The 14551-nt window shown below is 58.4% G+C and overlaps 5 protein-coding genes across 5 annotated transcripts; 3 read left to right on the plus strand and 2 right to left on the minus strand.

Annotated features, from left to right (window-relative positions):
- Window positions 1-1100: 1100 nt before the first annotated feature.
- Window positions 1101-3589, plus strand: BJ171DRAFT_278384 (uncharacterized protein). The gene has a single exon (XM_053106879.1). The coding sequence runs from the start codon at window positions 1470-1472 to the stop codon at window positions 3300-3302; it is 1833 nt and encodes a 610-aa protein (XP_052969693.1). The 5' UTR covers window positions 1101-1469; the 3' UTR covers window positions 3303-3589.
- A 276-nt stretch (window positions 3590-3865) lies between these two features.
- BJ171DRAFT_278372 (uncharacterized protein) lies at window positions 3866-6368 on the minus strand. Its single transcript, XM_053106877.1, has 6 exons — window positions 5462-6368; window positions 5194-5321; window positions 4872-5045; window positions 4489-4603; window positions 4271-4371; window positions 3866-4165 (listed from the first exon to the last, which is right to left on the minus strand). The coding sequence occupies exons 1-6, from the start codon at window positions 6043-6045 to the stop codon at window positions 3903-3905; spliced, it is 1365 nt and encodes a 454-aa protein (XP_052969694.1). The 5' UTR covers window positions 6046-6368; the 3' UTR covers window positions 3866-3902.
- Window positions 6369-6655: 287 nt separating this feature from the next.
- Window positions 6656-8471, plus strand: BJ171DRAFT_278375 (ATPase assembly factor ATP10; the record flags this gene model as incomplete). Its single annotated transcript, XM_053106878.1, has 7 exons — window positions 6656-6855; window positions 7002-7045; window positions 7140-7198; window positions 7308-7430; window positions 7640-7711; window positions 7902-7988; window positions 8118-8471. Coding segments are annotated over 7 exons (786 nt in total), but the record flags the coding sequence as incomplete, so codon positions are not given.
- Window positions 8472-8677: 206 nt separating this feature from the next.
- On the minus strand, window positions 8678-11510 carry BJ171DRAFT_493237 (serine/arginine-rich splicing factor 5-like protein). Its single transcript, XM_053109893.1, has 7 exons — window positions 11347-11510; window positions 11095-11165; window positions 10884-10931; window positions 10734-10803; window positions 9723-9796; window positions 9435-9528; window positions 8678-9321 (listed from the first exon to the last, which is right to left on the minus strand). Exons 1-7 carry the CDS (start codon window positions 11476-11478, stop codon window positions 9064-9066), a joined length of 747 nt encoding a protein of 248 aa, XP_052969696.1. The 5' UTR covers window positions 11479-11510; the 3' UTR covers window positions 8678-9063.
- A 683-nt stretch (window positions 11511-12193) lies between these two features.
- Window positions 12194-14268, plus strand: BJ171DRAFT_278424 (methyltransferase domain-containing protein). The gene is made up of 5 exons (XM_053106880.1): window positions 12194-12337; window positions 12571-12732; window positions 12906-12986; window positions 13119-13515; window positions 13646-14268. The coding sequence occupies exons 2-5, from the start codon at window positions 12670-12672 to the stop codon at window positions 14233-14235; spliced, it is 1131 nt and encodes a 376-aa protein (XP_052969697.1). The 5' UTR covers window positions 12194-12337; window positions 12571-12669; the 3' UTR covers window positions 14236-14268.
- Window positions 14269-14551: the final 283 nt, after the last annotated feature.

A 14551-nucleotide genomic window follows, 5' to 3' on the forward strand; every position in this document is an offset into this window, starting at 1 on the left:
GCCAACAGCGGGTTTTACAAGCCAATGGCCTCAGGCGACAGCAACCTTGGCGGTCCTGTACAAGTCGGCGACAAGCCAAATGACTATGCTGTTCCGCTGGGCAGTCTTCCCGCAGCCTCAGGTGTCGAGAGCAGTCGCAGACCAAGCGACGATCTGAATGCTCAGCGAGACGGCCTGATTGCTCAGAATGACGGCCCGGTTGCTCAGAATGACGATCAAGGCGACGAGCCGGTGGGATATGCAGAGGACACGGCAGAGGACATGGCGGAGGACATGGCAGACGGCGGCGGTGCTCTCCTGGCGCACGACGATCCCGACGAGGTGCAGACCGTCCCCGAAGACGAAATCGACGACTCTTATCGCGAGATTGAGGCCTCTGATTTCAAGCAGTACCAAAACGACATGGGCGAGCGACAGAGCGAGAATCTGTAGCCCTCGGTGTCAGCGATTCTGCTGCTGCTGCTTTTGGTTTGGGTTATGCCAATGATGTTGCCGATGATGTTTCTGCTGCTTCTGCTGCTTCTGCTGCTTCTGCTGCTGCCCTTCTCCTTTGAACTGCGTCCACCCCGAGCCGCTCTGGCGCTGTGGCATTCCGCTGAGACAGCGCATTTGCAGCCCAGCCGGAGCATCGCCCCTTTGGAGGCAGAGATGGCCCTGTCCGTGGCGTATTGTGGCGCCGGGCAACCAATATACAGCCGGTGCTGGCACAAACAGGACAGTGTCCATCTGCGTCCTTTCGCGATTCATGGCTGTGTTGGGAGGAGCGCAGTGTTGAGATTCGATATGCGTTGGACACCTCTGGACAACTCCAAACAGAATTGGTTTCTCGACGGCAACATCGTCGGATCGAGCGGGTCGCCTTGTTTCATTATCGCATGCAGTGCATCGGCGCAGACAGCCGCCGTTGAACAGATGCTCAAAGCACAGCCCCGCGTGGTCGGCTGATCCAGGCCTGCCCTGCCCCATGCTGCCATGACCGACAGCCAGCGTCTCATTGCCCCCCTCCTGTCGCCGCCAGCAGGATCCGATTTGCGCCGCATGGCGCCCGGGGACAACATATACCTGGTCCAGACCCTGGCTTCTCCCGCCGCCCGTTCCCGCTGTCTTTTCCCGCCAAACCCTCTTTCCGTCTTGGTGTCGGCTCGTCCGAGCTTAACTCTGCTCGAACCCACGGCACACGCCCTTCCTCCAGCCCGGTGCCCTCGGACTTGCTTCGGGGCCTTTGCTTGCGCTGTCTCGGCGCTCTTGGTCTCCATCGACGTTGGGGCCATCTGTCCGCACCCGCATTGCCTTTGGTGGCATCCATCCATATCTTTGTTGCTCTCCCGCCCTCGTCTAGCACTGCCTTCTCGCCTTTCTGCTCCAGCGCTGCTCCAGCATTGCTCCCGATACACTCTGGTATCACTGTTTTGGCTGGCACCGATATTTCAGTCTTGGTTGGCTGCCTCATCCCAGCTCCTTGAATTCCAATGGCCGATCCCATTCTCATCCTCGACCTCGTCGTCGAGCATGCCCGGGTCGATACCCTCACGCTCTCCAGGCTCGCCCGACTCGCCCGCTTTTACCGGCTCTGGTTTGGGCCTCGGCACCCCGGCTGGAAAGCTGGCCTTGCCCTTTTCCTGGGAATCCCAGAGAGCGCTGTCTTGCCTCGCGGCCTCGACTACCGAGCCATTGCCCTCGGCGGATGCATCTTCTTCAGCCGCACCAGCGAGCAAATCGATCCACTCGAAGATGCATTCTGGTCGTTTGCCTCGTCCGAGCCGGCCCTCTACTACGCCGCCATGGACCTCTGCGCTCTCCACCACCACCGCCTGTTCGAGCGATGGTATCAGAGCCAGGCCGGGTGGGCCTCCCGGGTCGGCATCCAGCTCAAGGAAAAGCTCAACCACTCGGCCGTCTCGGGAGTGCGCCAGCTGCATCTCGGCGGCATTGTCGGCCGCAACGTCCCCGACTCGATCGGCAACTTTGTCTCCATCACCGAGCTGGGCCTGCATGGCGATATCGATGTAATCCCTCCGACCATCGGCGGCCTGCGGTGCCTGACCCGTCTGCGCATCATTGGCACCCGGATCACCACCCTGCCTGGCTCAATCGGATTCCTGGGCGCCTTGACCGATCTCCGCCTCTCCAACAATCTCATCACCCATCTCCCGGACTCGCTCGCCAGCCTCAGCCGTCTCGAAATTCTGTACCTCAACTCCAATCCGCTTGGCGACTTTCCTCGTGCAGTCTTGGCTCTCAGGCAGCGGCTCCGCATCCTCAATCTCTCGTCGACCCAGCTGGCTCGCATCCCCGTCGCCATCGGCTCCCTCGCTGCCCTCAAGGAGCTCTATCTCTCCGGCAATCCTTTGCTCGGGGCCCTGCCCGAGTCCCTCGCCGACCTGGATGCCCTCGATCTGCTGGAGCTGTCCGGCAACTCGCTGGTGCACATGACACCGCGCGTGTTTGCCATGAGCTGCAAGACGGTCAAGCTTGCGCGCAACCGGCTCATGGCCATCTCGTTCTGTCCCGACGATGCGGCCGCATCTGCGTCTTCCTCGGCATCAGCCTCCGCCTTGACATCCGCATCAGTGTCAGCATCAGCATCAGCATCAACCACTGCTGTTTCCCCGACCCCAGTCCCGCCGTCGGGTCGCTCCTCGCGCATCTCCTTCGTCTCGGTTGCCACCCGTCCCCTCTCCCTCTGGCTCGACCGCAGCCGGGTCAGCCTGGCCGAATCCCTGGACCACAGCAACGACCGGACCTGGCTATCGCCCCGGCGGTCCGAGAGCTTCATCTGGACCGAGTCTCCATCTGCGCCGCCTGCTCGCCTCAATTGGCGACTCAAGATCCTGGATCTGAGTCACAACAGCCTCGCCTCCATCCCAGCCTCCATCGCTGCTCTGGCGGCCCTTGAGCATCTCATCCTCTCTAACAATCGCCTCGGCCAGCTGCCGGGCGAGCTCAGCCAGCTCAGTCGACTGCACACCTTGGATGTCTCCCACAACCAAATAGAGCTCCTGCCTCCGTCCATCGGTCGGCTGGAACGACTCCATACCTTCGACGCCTCGCACAACAGCATGCGTGCTCTCCCAGAGTCTATCGCCGCTCTGCTCAGTTTGCATCGTCTACTTCTGCATGGCAATCCAGACCTCCAGGAATATGGACCCCTCACCAAGCTTGCTCGGTCCAACCCGTCGCTGGTCATCACCCTGGGCGAGCAGACCACTCCCGCTGGCATCAAGGATGTCCTCGGCTCTATTGGATGCGCTCGGTCAAGGCTGCGGAGGGCCCTGCACCGATTCATGTGCATCCCGATCTGAAGAAGCGTTACCGCCGCCTCTGCTTGCATGCTCGGCCAGCTGCCTCAGCCACATCTCCCCTTCTTTGTATCATAGCCAAAGCGCAGGGCCTGCGTATACGAAACAATCACCTAGACTATCAAGGAGGACAGACATTCTGATCGCCAGTCACACACAAAAGCCCGCCTCACTGCACACATCTCGCTCTGTTCCCGTCCGACAGCGCCCGTCCCATTCCCACATCTGTTGTCATCAATCGCGAAGCCGGGTAATCAGTGGTGCCAGAAGCACAATCCTCGCACATATTATCGGCAAATATTGGGGGTTTTTCTTTGCCTCGGGCATTCGTTTGTGATTGTCCATATTCACTGGACATAATGATACACTGTGCCGTCATAGAACCGGCGATAACCCGACGCTGCATCGGTTGTGTCGGTCGTATTCTGTTACAGCGCGGATGGGGGGGGGAGCTGAGGACGTCGAGAATTTGCCAGACAGGAGCAGCTTCACCCAGGATTGAAACACGCATGTATTGCGTCTCGTTGTGAGGGCTTGGTAGTAAGCAGACATTTCATCTTTGCGCTTGGACACACGGATGAAGCTCCTCCGCATGTTCACGGCTCAGCGAGAACGTGTTCCGCCAAATCCAGAGGCCATCCGTGAAGAAGACGCTACCGGGCGCGATGAGCCAGATGATCTCGGTCGGTACGAACTGCCCGAGGCTCGGGGCGACGGTTCAGGCGAGTACTCTTCTCTGGGCGGCCTGGTCGATCGAGCACTTGGACGGACCAGGTTGGAAAGAAGGGTACCAGCCAGGAGCCCCTCAGTGAAACCAAATCGTGGGAAGGACGAGGACGACGAGGAGGGAGGAGGCGGTGGGTTGCCTTGGGTAGTTCGATCGTAAATTGGGTCAGGGTAATGCTTGCATGTGGAAGCATGAGGGAGGTCGCTCGGACTCTGCTGCGGAGGCTCGCCGTGCAAATACTTACTGCCGGTTCCAGGGCCGCCGCCACCGAATCCAGGGCCGCCGCCGCCGAATCCAGGACCACCACCGCCGAATCCGCCGGGCCACCGGAAGCCTCGGCCGTTGCTGCAGCGAGTTGGTTGAATGGCAACCAGATGCGGTTAACAACAAAATGCAGCTGTATTCAGTCCCATCCAACATCCAAAGCTGCCCAGCAACAGAGTCATTCATGCTGCTACCAACCCGCGGTTGCCATTCCGCTGGGGCATGATCCAGCTCTGGCTCAAGACGTAGAGAACCGCCAGGATCCCCGCCAGCCAAAACAGCTTGGAGGTCCAGCTGTCAGAGGAGCGTTGATCTGCAGGCCAGCGAATTGTCATTGATGGGCCGTGGTGAGTATGGCGCTCTTGGGCGCTGCGTTGCCTTGCCATCCCAATCGGCTGTCGATTGTCGCTGCTCAGGCGCCAGCTCCCATTTCGCCGTATTTCCTCGCCACCCTGCATCCTGGAATCCAAAACGATGCACGAAACGCTGTTTGGGTGCCAAAGGAGGATTGCTCGAGAGGATGCGTATCCATGATAGCCCACTACAGAGTCGGCGCATCACCAACCGACGCACACACTTACAGTCGTCATGGTGGCTGTAGCGATGCCAGGAGGATTTGCGGCCCAGCCAGCCATCCCACCAACTGTTTCTGCCGTACCGCCGTTGAGGCTGTTGGTGCTGGTAGGGCTGCTGGTAGTGCCGGGCTTTCTGAGACTGCTCTCGATCGAACCACTTTTGAGTCCGTATGAGGGTGTCTGAGCAGAGAGGAGTGTGCGTTAGGGAGCAAGGAAAGGAGAGGGCCGGCCAAAGGGGCTCCAGCATTGGCTCGCAGCCGGCAACAGCAAGAGTACAGATGGAGGCGAGCCCATTCCTCGCAGAGTCCAGAGAGCAAATCCGGCTTACATTCAACTCCACAAGAGCCCACAAGGACATTGTCGTCGCCTTTGTAGCGGTATCCCTCGCAGGTAACCGTCGTTTCTCCAAACCGATAGAGATCCTCGAGCTCGGCACGGCACTCCCACTGGACTTGCCTGCCCCCAGTGACAGCAGCAGAAACAAAATCACCGTGAAGATAATAAATAAATATGAAAAACCATAAAGCTACTTTATGAACGACGAATGCGCGGTCAAGCCATGGCATACATTGCGGGACAGTGGAGGGAACTCGTACCGGCCGTCCCATCCGCGGTTGTAGCATTGGATCACAGGAATGACAACGTCTCTGCAGGCATCGCCGCCGATGCACTCCATCTGGGGCACGGGCTGGACCCGGCGGGCCGCCGTCTTGTGGCCGTGGTAGAGGGTCAGCGTTTCAATGTCTCGGATGTGAATCTTATCCGAGGCAGCCGCGCAGAGTGAAGCGGCCAGGAGACATATCCAGAGGGCCATCAGCGGCCGATACGACGGCTGGGTTGGACGCATGGCCGGGCGATTGTGTTGGCCGGTGCGGTTGGAGACGGAAAGCGCAAGGAGAGTGAGCAGAGGACAGCGCAGAGGACTGCCAGCAGGGGGGCAGATACCCAGCTTTTGAGGCCGCGAACCGAACCGAACGGCAGCGCCAAGACCGGGACGTGGAGGGAATCGTGACGCTCGCGCAGCCAATCGCGGCGCAGGCCGGATCAAAACGCAAACTGGTTGCAGATCCGCCAGCGAACAGCCCATGCTCCTCTCGCTTGCTCTGTCAGATCTCAAATCCGGCCGCACCAGCCTCGCATCGCCATGGCCTCGACAGCGCTTGCGCAAGCCCTCAGGCATCTCCGCCCCGCACTGGCACGGCCGCTCTCGACGGCCAAGACCGGCCCCACGCACAGCCCGCTGCCGCCCAAGATCGATCTCGATGGATCATCCAAGCCCATCGCACAGCCATCGCAACCAGTCCAGCCATCACAACCGATCCAGCCGACACTCCCTCCGTCTTTGAATGGAGAGGACAGTGCCGGGCCTGTGTCCGACCCATCGCTCGAGCAGAGCGGCAAGAAGCCCGCATCGCTGTTCCGGTCGCTGCAGAAGAAAATGGAGCAGGAGATCCAGAAGATGGAGCAGGACGTGCAGGACAAAATCCAGAACCCAAAGCAAGAGTAGGCACTCGTGGATCTGTGGGCTCATGGTGTCGCAGCACCGCATGCTATGCAGTGAAAATGTTGCACTGTCAGCGCACCAACGCCTTATTTCTTGCGCGAAACCAGCGACGGTTACCTGGCTCGGATGCAGGCAAAGATCAAGGCCGAGCGAGAAAGTTTGGAGAAATCTGCAGCCGAAAAGAAGTAAGGCCTCTCTGAATGGAGGAGCAGTCGCAGCCTTCGCAGCGCACAAAACCGAGCATGTGCCTCGTCCAAAGGCTTGGCTGAGGATGGGGAGCCTGTCCTCATTTTGCGCGAATGCACATTGGAAACATGTCCCGCATGCTTACTGCCTCTGTATCTGCCGGTTGCCAAACAGGGATCCTTCCAAGGTGCAGGACGGCAAGGTGCAAGCCTCGCCGAAGCGGGCCGTCGACACCAAGCTGAAGCGTCGCATCGACGAGTATCTGGATCTCGAAACCAACCTGAAAGAGCGAGAGATCCTGTAAGCCCATGAATCGCATTTCTGGTTCAACGGGGCATCCAAACGATCAGTCCGACGCCTTCACTGCCGTGTCCAGTGCCAGCAAATCGCCCATGGAGCGGGAGGAGGCAAGTACGGCTTCTTATCGTCCTGTCATCGATCGACAGCCTCAAGAAAGCCTTTCGCGAAGGCTACTGGGACGACGCAAAGGGTAAGCTCCGTAGCATTGCTGCAGAGGTTCAGAGCGAGCGGATGTTGGATTGCATGAAACATGTCTAACCGACTCTCCCGCTCGCGACCGACAGAAATTGCCAAGAAAGGCGTCAAGCTGTGGGAAGCCCCAAAGAAGATGACGCCCAGCCATGTATGAGCAGCCTCGTACTCGTTGGCCGCTGACGGGTGGTGTATACAGCGTCGCTGGGTGAGAAGTGGAGCTCAACACGGCCTGCCGGCTGACCATCTGTCCATGTTAGCTTGCCCCTCGGTTCTTTGATGTGACAGCCAAGACCCTGGCCGGAAACACGACCAGTATCTACGAGCTCGTTCCCAAGGCGTCGGCCACCCTGGTTACCTTTGTCAATTCCGGCATTGCCTCGGTAAGCCGCGGAGAGTCTGTCACAGGAGATCTCGATCAGCTATGCTGCCCTGATATTCCCTTCTATAGCCGTCGCATTCCAACGATGCTCGTGGAGCGAGTATTCGAGTCCACCGCCAATCGGGAAGGAGCCTGCCCCATCAGCCGGTGTCTGCCCAAGATAGCGACGCTGCCTACTACTCACAAACCACACACGGACTTGCTCTTCAGGAACATATCGATACATACATCGCCCCGTTCGTGAAAGAATTCGGGGGAAACGACAAAGTGCAGATTGTGCAGGTAGGGCGGGACATGGCGAGCGCACGGCGGCCCTCAACGAGGCCAAACCAATGGCGAATAGTGCTGGCGCTCGAGCACAGGACATAGGGTGGACGAAGTAAACGGCGGTGATTTTGGATATCGCTGTGCAACGAACGCGACACCAATAACATTAAAATCGAATCGGAATCGGGATCCTCGACTCAACCAGATTCACGCCGAGGACAACTGGGCAAAGTCGGTGGCCATGCAGCTGTTCCTGCCATCGCTTCGTCGCAGACTAGTCAAGGAGCAGTGGGTAAGGTCCTGCAATGGAGATTCGACGACCTGGACAGCACGATCGTTTGGGCTGTGCAGCGAAGGGTTGCTTGTGCTGGACGAGCGAGTGCTGGCGCTTGCCCAACTCACAGGCGCGGTATCGTTCCAGGGCAAATATCTCCTTTGCTACAAGGACATTTCAGACGATCGACGAAAGATCGGAATCAGCAATCGTCTGCTTGGCTGGGTGCATTTGGTGGATTCCCAGTGCAAGCTTCGGTGGCAAGCGCACGGCCCCGCCACCGCCGACGAGACCGAGACTCTCATCGAAAGCACCAAGAAGCTGCTCGAACGGGCCGAGCGGGAGTGAGGAAGCCGGGATGCTGTCGCGCCTGAGAAGGGTATGGCGGTACACTTTACACATAGCAAATGTGACACATTCCCTATCCCATTTGTCAGCGTAGTGCGTGATGGCATGCGTCTAACTATGCCATGAGAAATAGAACAGATCACTTTGGCAGTCTCCGAGTGCACACCACCGGTCGCAGTGCAGCGATGCGGAAATCGAGGGTGCTGTTCTTGGCCATGATTGCGATGAGTGGGTGGGTGTATTCAAGTCACAGAAAAAAATCCTGTCATGGCTCAAAACGGGGCGTCCCGTTTCATTTTGGAAACGCGGTAATAGAATCGCTCGGGATAGCAAAGAACCCCTTGTCCTGTTTGTATGGATTGGGTGGTGATGACTGTGTGTATTCAGGATCCAGAATGTGTGGCCATCGACCTCAAACACAGGTCGTTCCGGCTCATTCCCATCATCATACATGCAGGCAGTGCCCCACAGAAAGCGAGCCTGATCGCCCGCGCCGCCAGTGGCTGGTGTGTTTGGTCAACGGATTTTCCACATCGGCTTTGGCTGCGGTTGGGCCGGAGGTAAAAGGAGGGGGGTGATGGAAGGAGTACAATTCGCTACGAGTAACAAGAATCCAATGGAAAAACAGGAAGCGGAGATTGGGCAAAGGCATGCGGCTTGAGGCGCCAAGACCATCCCTTGAACACGAGGATCAGGGCACAGCCGGTGGTGCATGCCGCGCATATACTGCGCCCCGCCGGTGCATTTACTCGTCCATCTTGGGGGATGTCTGGGCGCCGTTATCCTCCACCGAGCGCTCGCGACGATCATCACGGTCGAGGCGGTCCTCACGGTCACGGCGATCGTCTTTTCGGTCGCGGTCCTCCGGCTTTCGGCGAGACGGGCTACGTGATCGCGAGCGAGAGCGGCTGCGATCACGTCGTGGAGAACGGCTACGGGAGCGGCTGCGAGAGCGGCTTCGGGAACGACCGTGGTTGCGGCGTCGAGGGCCGCGACCGTCGTCCTGTGCATCAGGAAACGTGAAGAAGGTATTCAGTCACCCGTGATCGAGGCTTAGTCTGGATGAGAAGCCGGATCGGGCGGCCCCATCGATCTCAAAGCTGGAGAGCCACATACCTCGCGGAGATAGATGCGCTTGCCTTTCAGCTCAGTATCATCAAGCTTGCGGATGGCGTTCTTCATGTCATCAAAGGAGGAGAATTCGACAACGCTAATGCACACAGGGAAGGTTGGATCAGGCTGGTGAGATGGTTGTTCTGTGTCGTGAGCTAACCCTGTGAGGCACGACAGAGCCATCGATCTGGGCCGTTGTGACTTGCTCAGGGCATGCCGGCGACCGTCTTGATCAAGGGGCGTCGAACAGTGCGTCATCATCGTCCTGCTTGTTACTGTATCGGCCCTTACCCTTCGCCTTGCCGCTCTTTGTGAGCATCCGCAAAGGTGACCTCGCCAGCCTTGCGCATGTAGTCTTTCAGATCCTTTTGGTTGATGTTGCAGCCATCCAGATGGAGGCAATAGCGTAACCGTAATCGATTGGGGACGTTTGACAGCCCGTGGTTGTAGTAGTAAAGGGAAAAACAGGGTATAGCGCGAGCCAAACAAAAATACGGCCACACAGGATCATCATGGATTGAAGTGTACGGGATTCGGATGGTCATTGGCGATTGTGGTTTGCGATTTGCGATTTGCGGTTTGCGATTGTGATTTGTTGCCCAGTCGTGTTGGAATAGAGAGAGGAAGAGTTCAGCATTCGATTACAGCCAGGATGGGGATCTTCGAAAAGTAAACGGTCACCCGCCAAAGGGCTGAAGCGTCTGGTCCGGTCTGGGCTGATCCGTGATAGGAGCTACGTGTCTCCGAGAGTGGCCCGAGAGAATTCCGACAAGCCACCACCGATACCGCAGATACTAGATCGAGCAGGTTGCATTTCAATCTCCAAGGCGACGCCTCGACCACGACCACGAGCCAGAAAGGGAGGGGCTTGTTCAACAGAATCCCAGCGATCCAGATCGACCGGCCAGCCAGCAGAGATGATATCGTTGCCGCGTTGTCAAGAGCGGATCCGACTGCAGGCCAAGAGGGCGAAACCGGGACGACGCCAAAGGAAACACCAGGGGCACCAAGAGACGAAACCGAGACCACCAGGGAGGACATCGGCGACCGCGAGGGAGGAGGTAGCGAGCAGGCCACGGTATCTTTGGTCCATCGCGCACAGGGCTCCAGTCCAGCGGCAGCGTCGGGTGGCCGGGTTGTTTTGGCTTGGTGGCAAAGCACCGCATGTGCATGGAGGCCAGGAGGAAGCCCGTCCAGGTTGTGGGATGATCCTCAGCCGTAGGAACCCGCGACGAGGAAGGAGGTCGCACGCAAGAGGCTCGGATAAAAGATAGGCGGAGGCGTTGCCTGTCGGCTCATTACCTGCCAGCTCACGCTTGAGGAGAGATTCTCGATCACAACGCGGTAGTTGGTGCGCTGCATGGGGCCGAACCTATGAACAAACAGTTGTATCAGCAAAGCGTCCTGCAGCGGCATCACAGACCCAGCTACCCCACCCTCTGCAGTGCATACCGATCGTGGGCGCGACGGCGCTCGCCTTTGGCGAGCTCGCAGATGATCCTGGAGGGCCAGCGTCCATGTGTTGCACGAGATCCAGGCGATACCGGACGGTTGGGAGTGGGGACAGTCGTAAACAGGGATATTAGGCCACCGATGGAGTCGGAAGCATTGTCAACATGATATAATCCTTGCGTCAGTCGCATAACAGGGGGGGGGCACTGACTTGTCGTCAAAAAAGGCGCTGTTGTGGAGCTCTCTCACGGCATCGCGGGCATCTCGGTGGTCACGGAATTCCTGTGGGATATGGCCGAGACGATGTCGTGGTAAGCGACTGGATGCTGCTGCACCGACCTGCGGCTTGGCTGTGTTGGAGACAAGCAGGCAGGCGTGGCCGATCTCGCAGCGATCGATCACATGGCGAGCGAGCAGCCATGCCTATGGGAAGAAGCCAGGACGACAGAAGCGAGCAACCTACAACAAAGCCAAAACCGTTCTTGAGGGTGATCTCGCGGATCTCGCCATACTGCCTAAAGAGCTTGTCGACGTCTTTCTCTCTGGCTTCTCTCGAGAGTCGGCCAACATAGACGCGGGTGGAGGAGTCGGACATGGCGGGGCGGGCGGATGCGGGGGTGATGAAGATCGAATGGAGCAAGAGGGTGCAGCAGGCCAGAGCACCAAACAAAAGCAGCTGACACCGAGGCGGGGGCCGAGAACGCACCGAGAGTGCACCGAGAGCGCACCGAGAGCGCACCGAGACGAGGGCAGTATGAAATTCATTCGCGTCACGTGCGGGGCTCGCCACAAGAACACAGCCGAGATCGGGGGCGAGATCGAGGACGAGATCGAGGACGAGCGAGCAGCCCACACCAACATTCGACACAGCGCCACGAGGCATGGGCCGGTATTATGGTTATCGGTCATGGTGAATGCCACGCAGCCCCAGATTTGGGAGGGAGGGGCTGTCTCTCAGCATTCTACGGCGAAACCCTGCCATGCACCCGTCGAGATATCGGCTCGCGAGACCGCGGACCGAGGAACATGGCCGTCACCTCGGTTCCTGACCAGCAGATCCTCCTGATCAGGCCGACACCCACAAGCAATCTGACAGGCATTCGCAGGACGCCAAGCCGGCCAAGTCCAGCAGCGCTCTGCCCAGCAACACCACTCTGCCTTCCCAGAAGTCTGCGAGCCCGAATGCACATCCGCCTGCCTCGTGCCGTGCAGTCGCCCGAGGAGTATCTCGATCGGACTCTGGCGCTGTTGCACCAGCATCGCTGGCTGACGCAGCTCCACTTCCTCGACTACTTCATCGCCAATTACTACGACACCACTTGGCCAGACGGCTGGAAGGACTCGATACTGGGGCCGTATCAGGCCAAGGATGCCCCTGTGCAAGATATGGCCCTGGCCGACACCGCGCTGCTCGCTGATCTGCTGCTCATGGCCAAGGACGGGACTGTCAAGGTGTGGTTCTGGCTGTCACCATCATGCGGTTGCATACTCGGTGATCCGCATGTCCCTTGCGGTGATTCACATGTCCATAGCGATGATCCACATGCCCCTTGTCGTCGACATATCGATATCATTTGCCGTCTCTGCATCAGCATTTCATGCCCCCCCCCCAACTCGTCGTTGCATATGCTCCGGCGGCTCCTCGAATTCGAGTGACTGGTTGACCAATTCGGCGTTTGTGTCTCAGGACGAGTGGCCAGAGTCCTTTAAGCACTTTGTGAAGCAGGCCCTGGAGCTCCGTCTGCCGAGGAACTTTGACGAACATGACTATGGTACCGCAGACCTGATGCGTCCGATATGCAGCAGCCACAAGACGCAGATTCCAATGAAGATGAAGAAGAAGCACGAGGTTTGTTCTCAAGCAGGATACACAGCGACCAGATTCTGGAAGAACGCTGTGGCTGACCGCACAGCGCTGATGGTGCGAGGAAGAGCTGATCCATCCCCGATCAAGTGCTTACAGCTCATTCGGAAGCCACTCTTGACTCTCTCCGTCACACTTGTTGCGGAGGCAACTCTCAGGTCGATCGTCTGACAAACCTGGTGCGAGATAAAGTTGATGCCCATCAGGCATCTCTGGCCATGGACATTGGCGCTGGGCAGGTAGGCGAGATCCGCTCCAAACCCGGGATGGTCCTTGGTTCTTGGGACATATTGGGCCCCATGGACGCCACTCTTTGGATGCCGAGCCCCAGAGAATCGCATCGAAGCTCACCCACCCTCGCGTCGACACAGGGATATCTTACATACATGCTTGCCATTTCGCAAGTTCCCATGGTCGCTGTCGACTCTGACAGCCACCAAACCTGCGGATCCAAGGCACGGCTCCTGAAGAACTCTCCCGAGATCGGGGACAAGGTGCTCCACCTGACTCAGAAGCTTGACACGGACTCTCTCGTTGGCTTGGTGGATCGGATCGACAGGGGTGCTGTGCCAGAGGTCGACAAGATGATCAGCAGCAACACATCCAGATCGTCCTATGTCGTGACGGGCTTACATGCCTGCGGCGACTTATCCAGCGCGATGGTTGAGTCCTTCATCCGAGACCAGCGAATCCGCGCTCTGGTCGGGGTCGGTTGCTGCTACAATCTCTTGACTGAAGGAGACCTGTCCCATCCAAATTGCATATTCGGTAGGCCATCTGTTGGATGTCGGCGGCCTCGTGTGGGCGGACTGCTGATGCTGGCCATACCGGGATGCACCCGGACTTGGCGATGCCCGTGCGATATGCTGACGCTTGCGAGCATTTGCGACTCGGGCAGGCTTTCCCCTCAGCTCCAAGGTCAAGTCGTGGTTCGAGGAACATGACTTTGGATTTGGGCCCCGCACTCGCGGTCTGGCCTGTCAAGTATCGATCGAGGCCGTATCGCTTACCCAGCTTCGCCACATGCTCGAAGGAACTTACTACCGCAGCCTGCTTAACTATGTCTTCTCGGATCTCAAATTGGACGGCCCGCGCACCGACGAAGGACATTTGCGGATCAAGCGGCTGCCACACGAGGCGTATGACTCCTTCGTACTCTATGCCCAGCATGCCCTGTCCAAGGTAGGCATGTCTGGAGCTGTTGACGAAGCCACCCTGCGACGCTACGACGAACAGAACCGCCATATGCTCCAAGCCATGCAGCTCATTTACATGACGCGGGCGCTTCTCGGGCCCATCATCGAAAACGTCATCTTGGTCGATCGAGCATTGCGGCTACAAGAGTCTGCTTCCGCCGCCGGCACCGACGTCGAAGTTGCTCTTCTCAACTTGTTTGATGCCGAATCAAGCCCTCGGAACATGGTCCTGGTTGCTGAGAAACCACGACTGTGTCGAGAAAGTACCGACGCCGAGCTCCAGTCAGCGTGATGGATTTGTCTGTCGGGTTGATGAGGGGCTTGACTCGACCACCAGCGGTGCGGACCTGGTGAATGCTACAACACGAGCGTCCGAACAGATCCCACCAGAGACTGCTGGTCTTTGCAATTGGCATGGCAGTGTCTGCCTGCCTGTCCGAACAATATCCCCGCCAAAGCAACGTGATGCATTCGGGCAGAGCGATATGGCTTGATGGGGGAGGAGCGAGCCGGTGGACCTCGTCCATGTGTTTCCCGGCCACACCCATGCGCCCTCATGGCCAGGAACCCATGTCCCGGCATCCTGGCCGTGTCCTCCGTCTGGACGC

Source organism: Polychytrium aggregatum (genome assembly GCF_025602895.1).
Source record: "Polychytrium aggregatum strain JEL109 chromosome Unknown BJ171scaffold_7, whole genome shotgun sequence".
Taxonomy (NCBI): domain Eukaryota; kingdom Fungi; phylum Chytridiomycota; class Chytridiomycetes; order Polychytriales; genus Polychytrium; species Polychytrium aggregatum.

What these genes read in the sequence shown, in the direction of transcription:
- BJ171DRAFT_278384 (XM_053106879.1), top strand. Translation starts at nt 1,470, where the DNA reads ATGGCCGATCCCATTCTCATCCTCGACCTCGTCGTCGAGCATGCCCGG.
- BJ171DRAFT_278372 (XM_053106877.1), bottom strand. Translation starts at nt 6,045, where the DNA reads ATGCCTGAGGGCTTGCGCAAGCGCTGTCGAGGCCATGGCGATGCGAGG. An exon ending in CAGCGGAATGGCAACCGCGG is followed by an intron (nt 4,372 to 4,488) that starts GTTGGTAGCAGC and finishes AACTCGCTGCAG; the next exon opens with CAACGGCCGAGGCTTCCGGT. An exon ending in CGGCGGCCCTGGAACCGGCA is followed by an intron (nt 4,166 to 4,270) that starts GTAAGTATTTGC and finishes GAACTACCCAAG; the next exon opens with GCAACCCACCGCCTCCTCCC.
- BJ171DRAFT_493237 (XM_053109893.1), bottom strand. Translation starts at nt 11,478, where the DNA reads ATGTCCGACTCCTCCACCCGCGTCTATGTTGGCCGACTCTCGAGAGAA. An exon ending in AGAACGGTTTTGGCTTTGTT is followed by an intron (nt 11,166 to 11,346) that starts GTAGGTTGCTCG and finishes CATATCCCACAG; the next exon opens with GAATTCCGTGACCACCGAGA. An exon ending in AGCGCATCTATCTCCGCGAG is followed by an intron (nt 9,322 to 9,434) that starts GTATGTGGCTCT and finishes CCTGATGCACAG; the next exon opens with GACGACGGTCGCGGCCCTCG.
- BJ171DRAFT_278424 (XM_053106880.1), top strand. Translation starts at nt 12,670, where the DNA reads ATGCGTCCGATATGCAGCAGCCACAAGACGCAGATTCCAATGAAGATG. An exon ending in AGATGAAGAAGAAGCACGAG is followed by an intron (nt 12,733 to 12,905) that starts GTTTGTTCTCAA and finishes GGCAACTCTCAG; the next exon opens with GTCGATCGTCTGACAAACCT. An exon ending in TGGACATTGGCGCTGGGCAG is followed by an intron (nt 12,987 to 13,118) that starts GTAGGCGAGATC and finishes GCGTCGACACAG; the next exon opens with GGATATCTTACATACATGCT.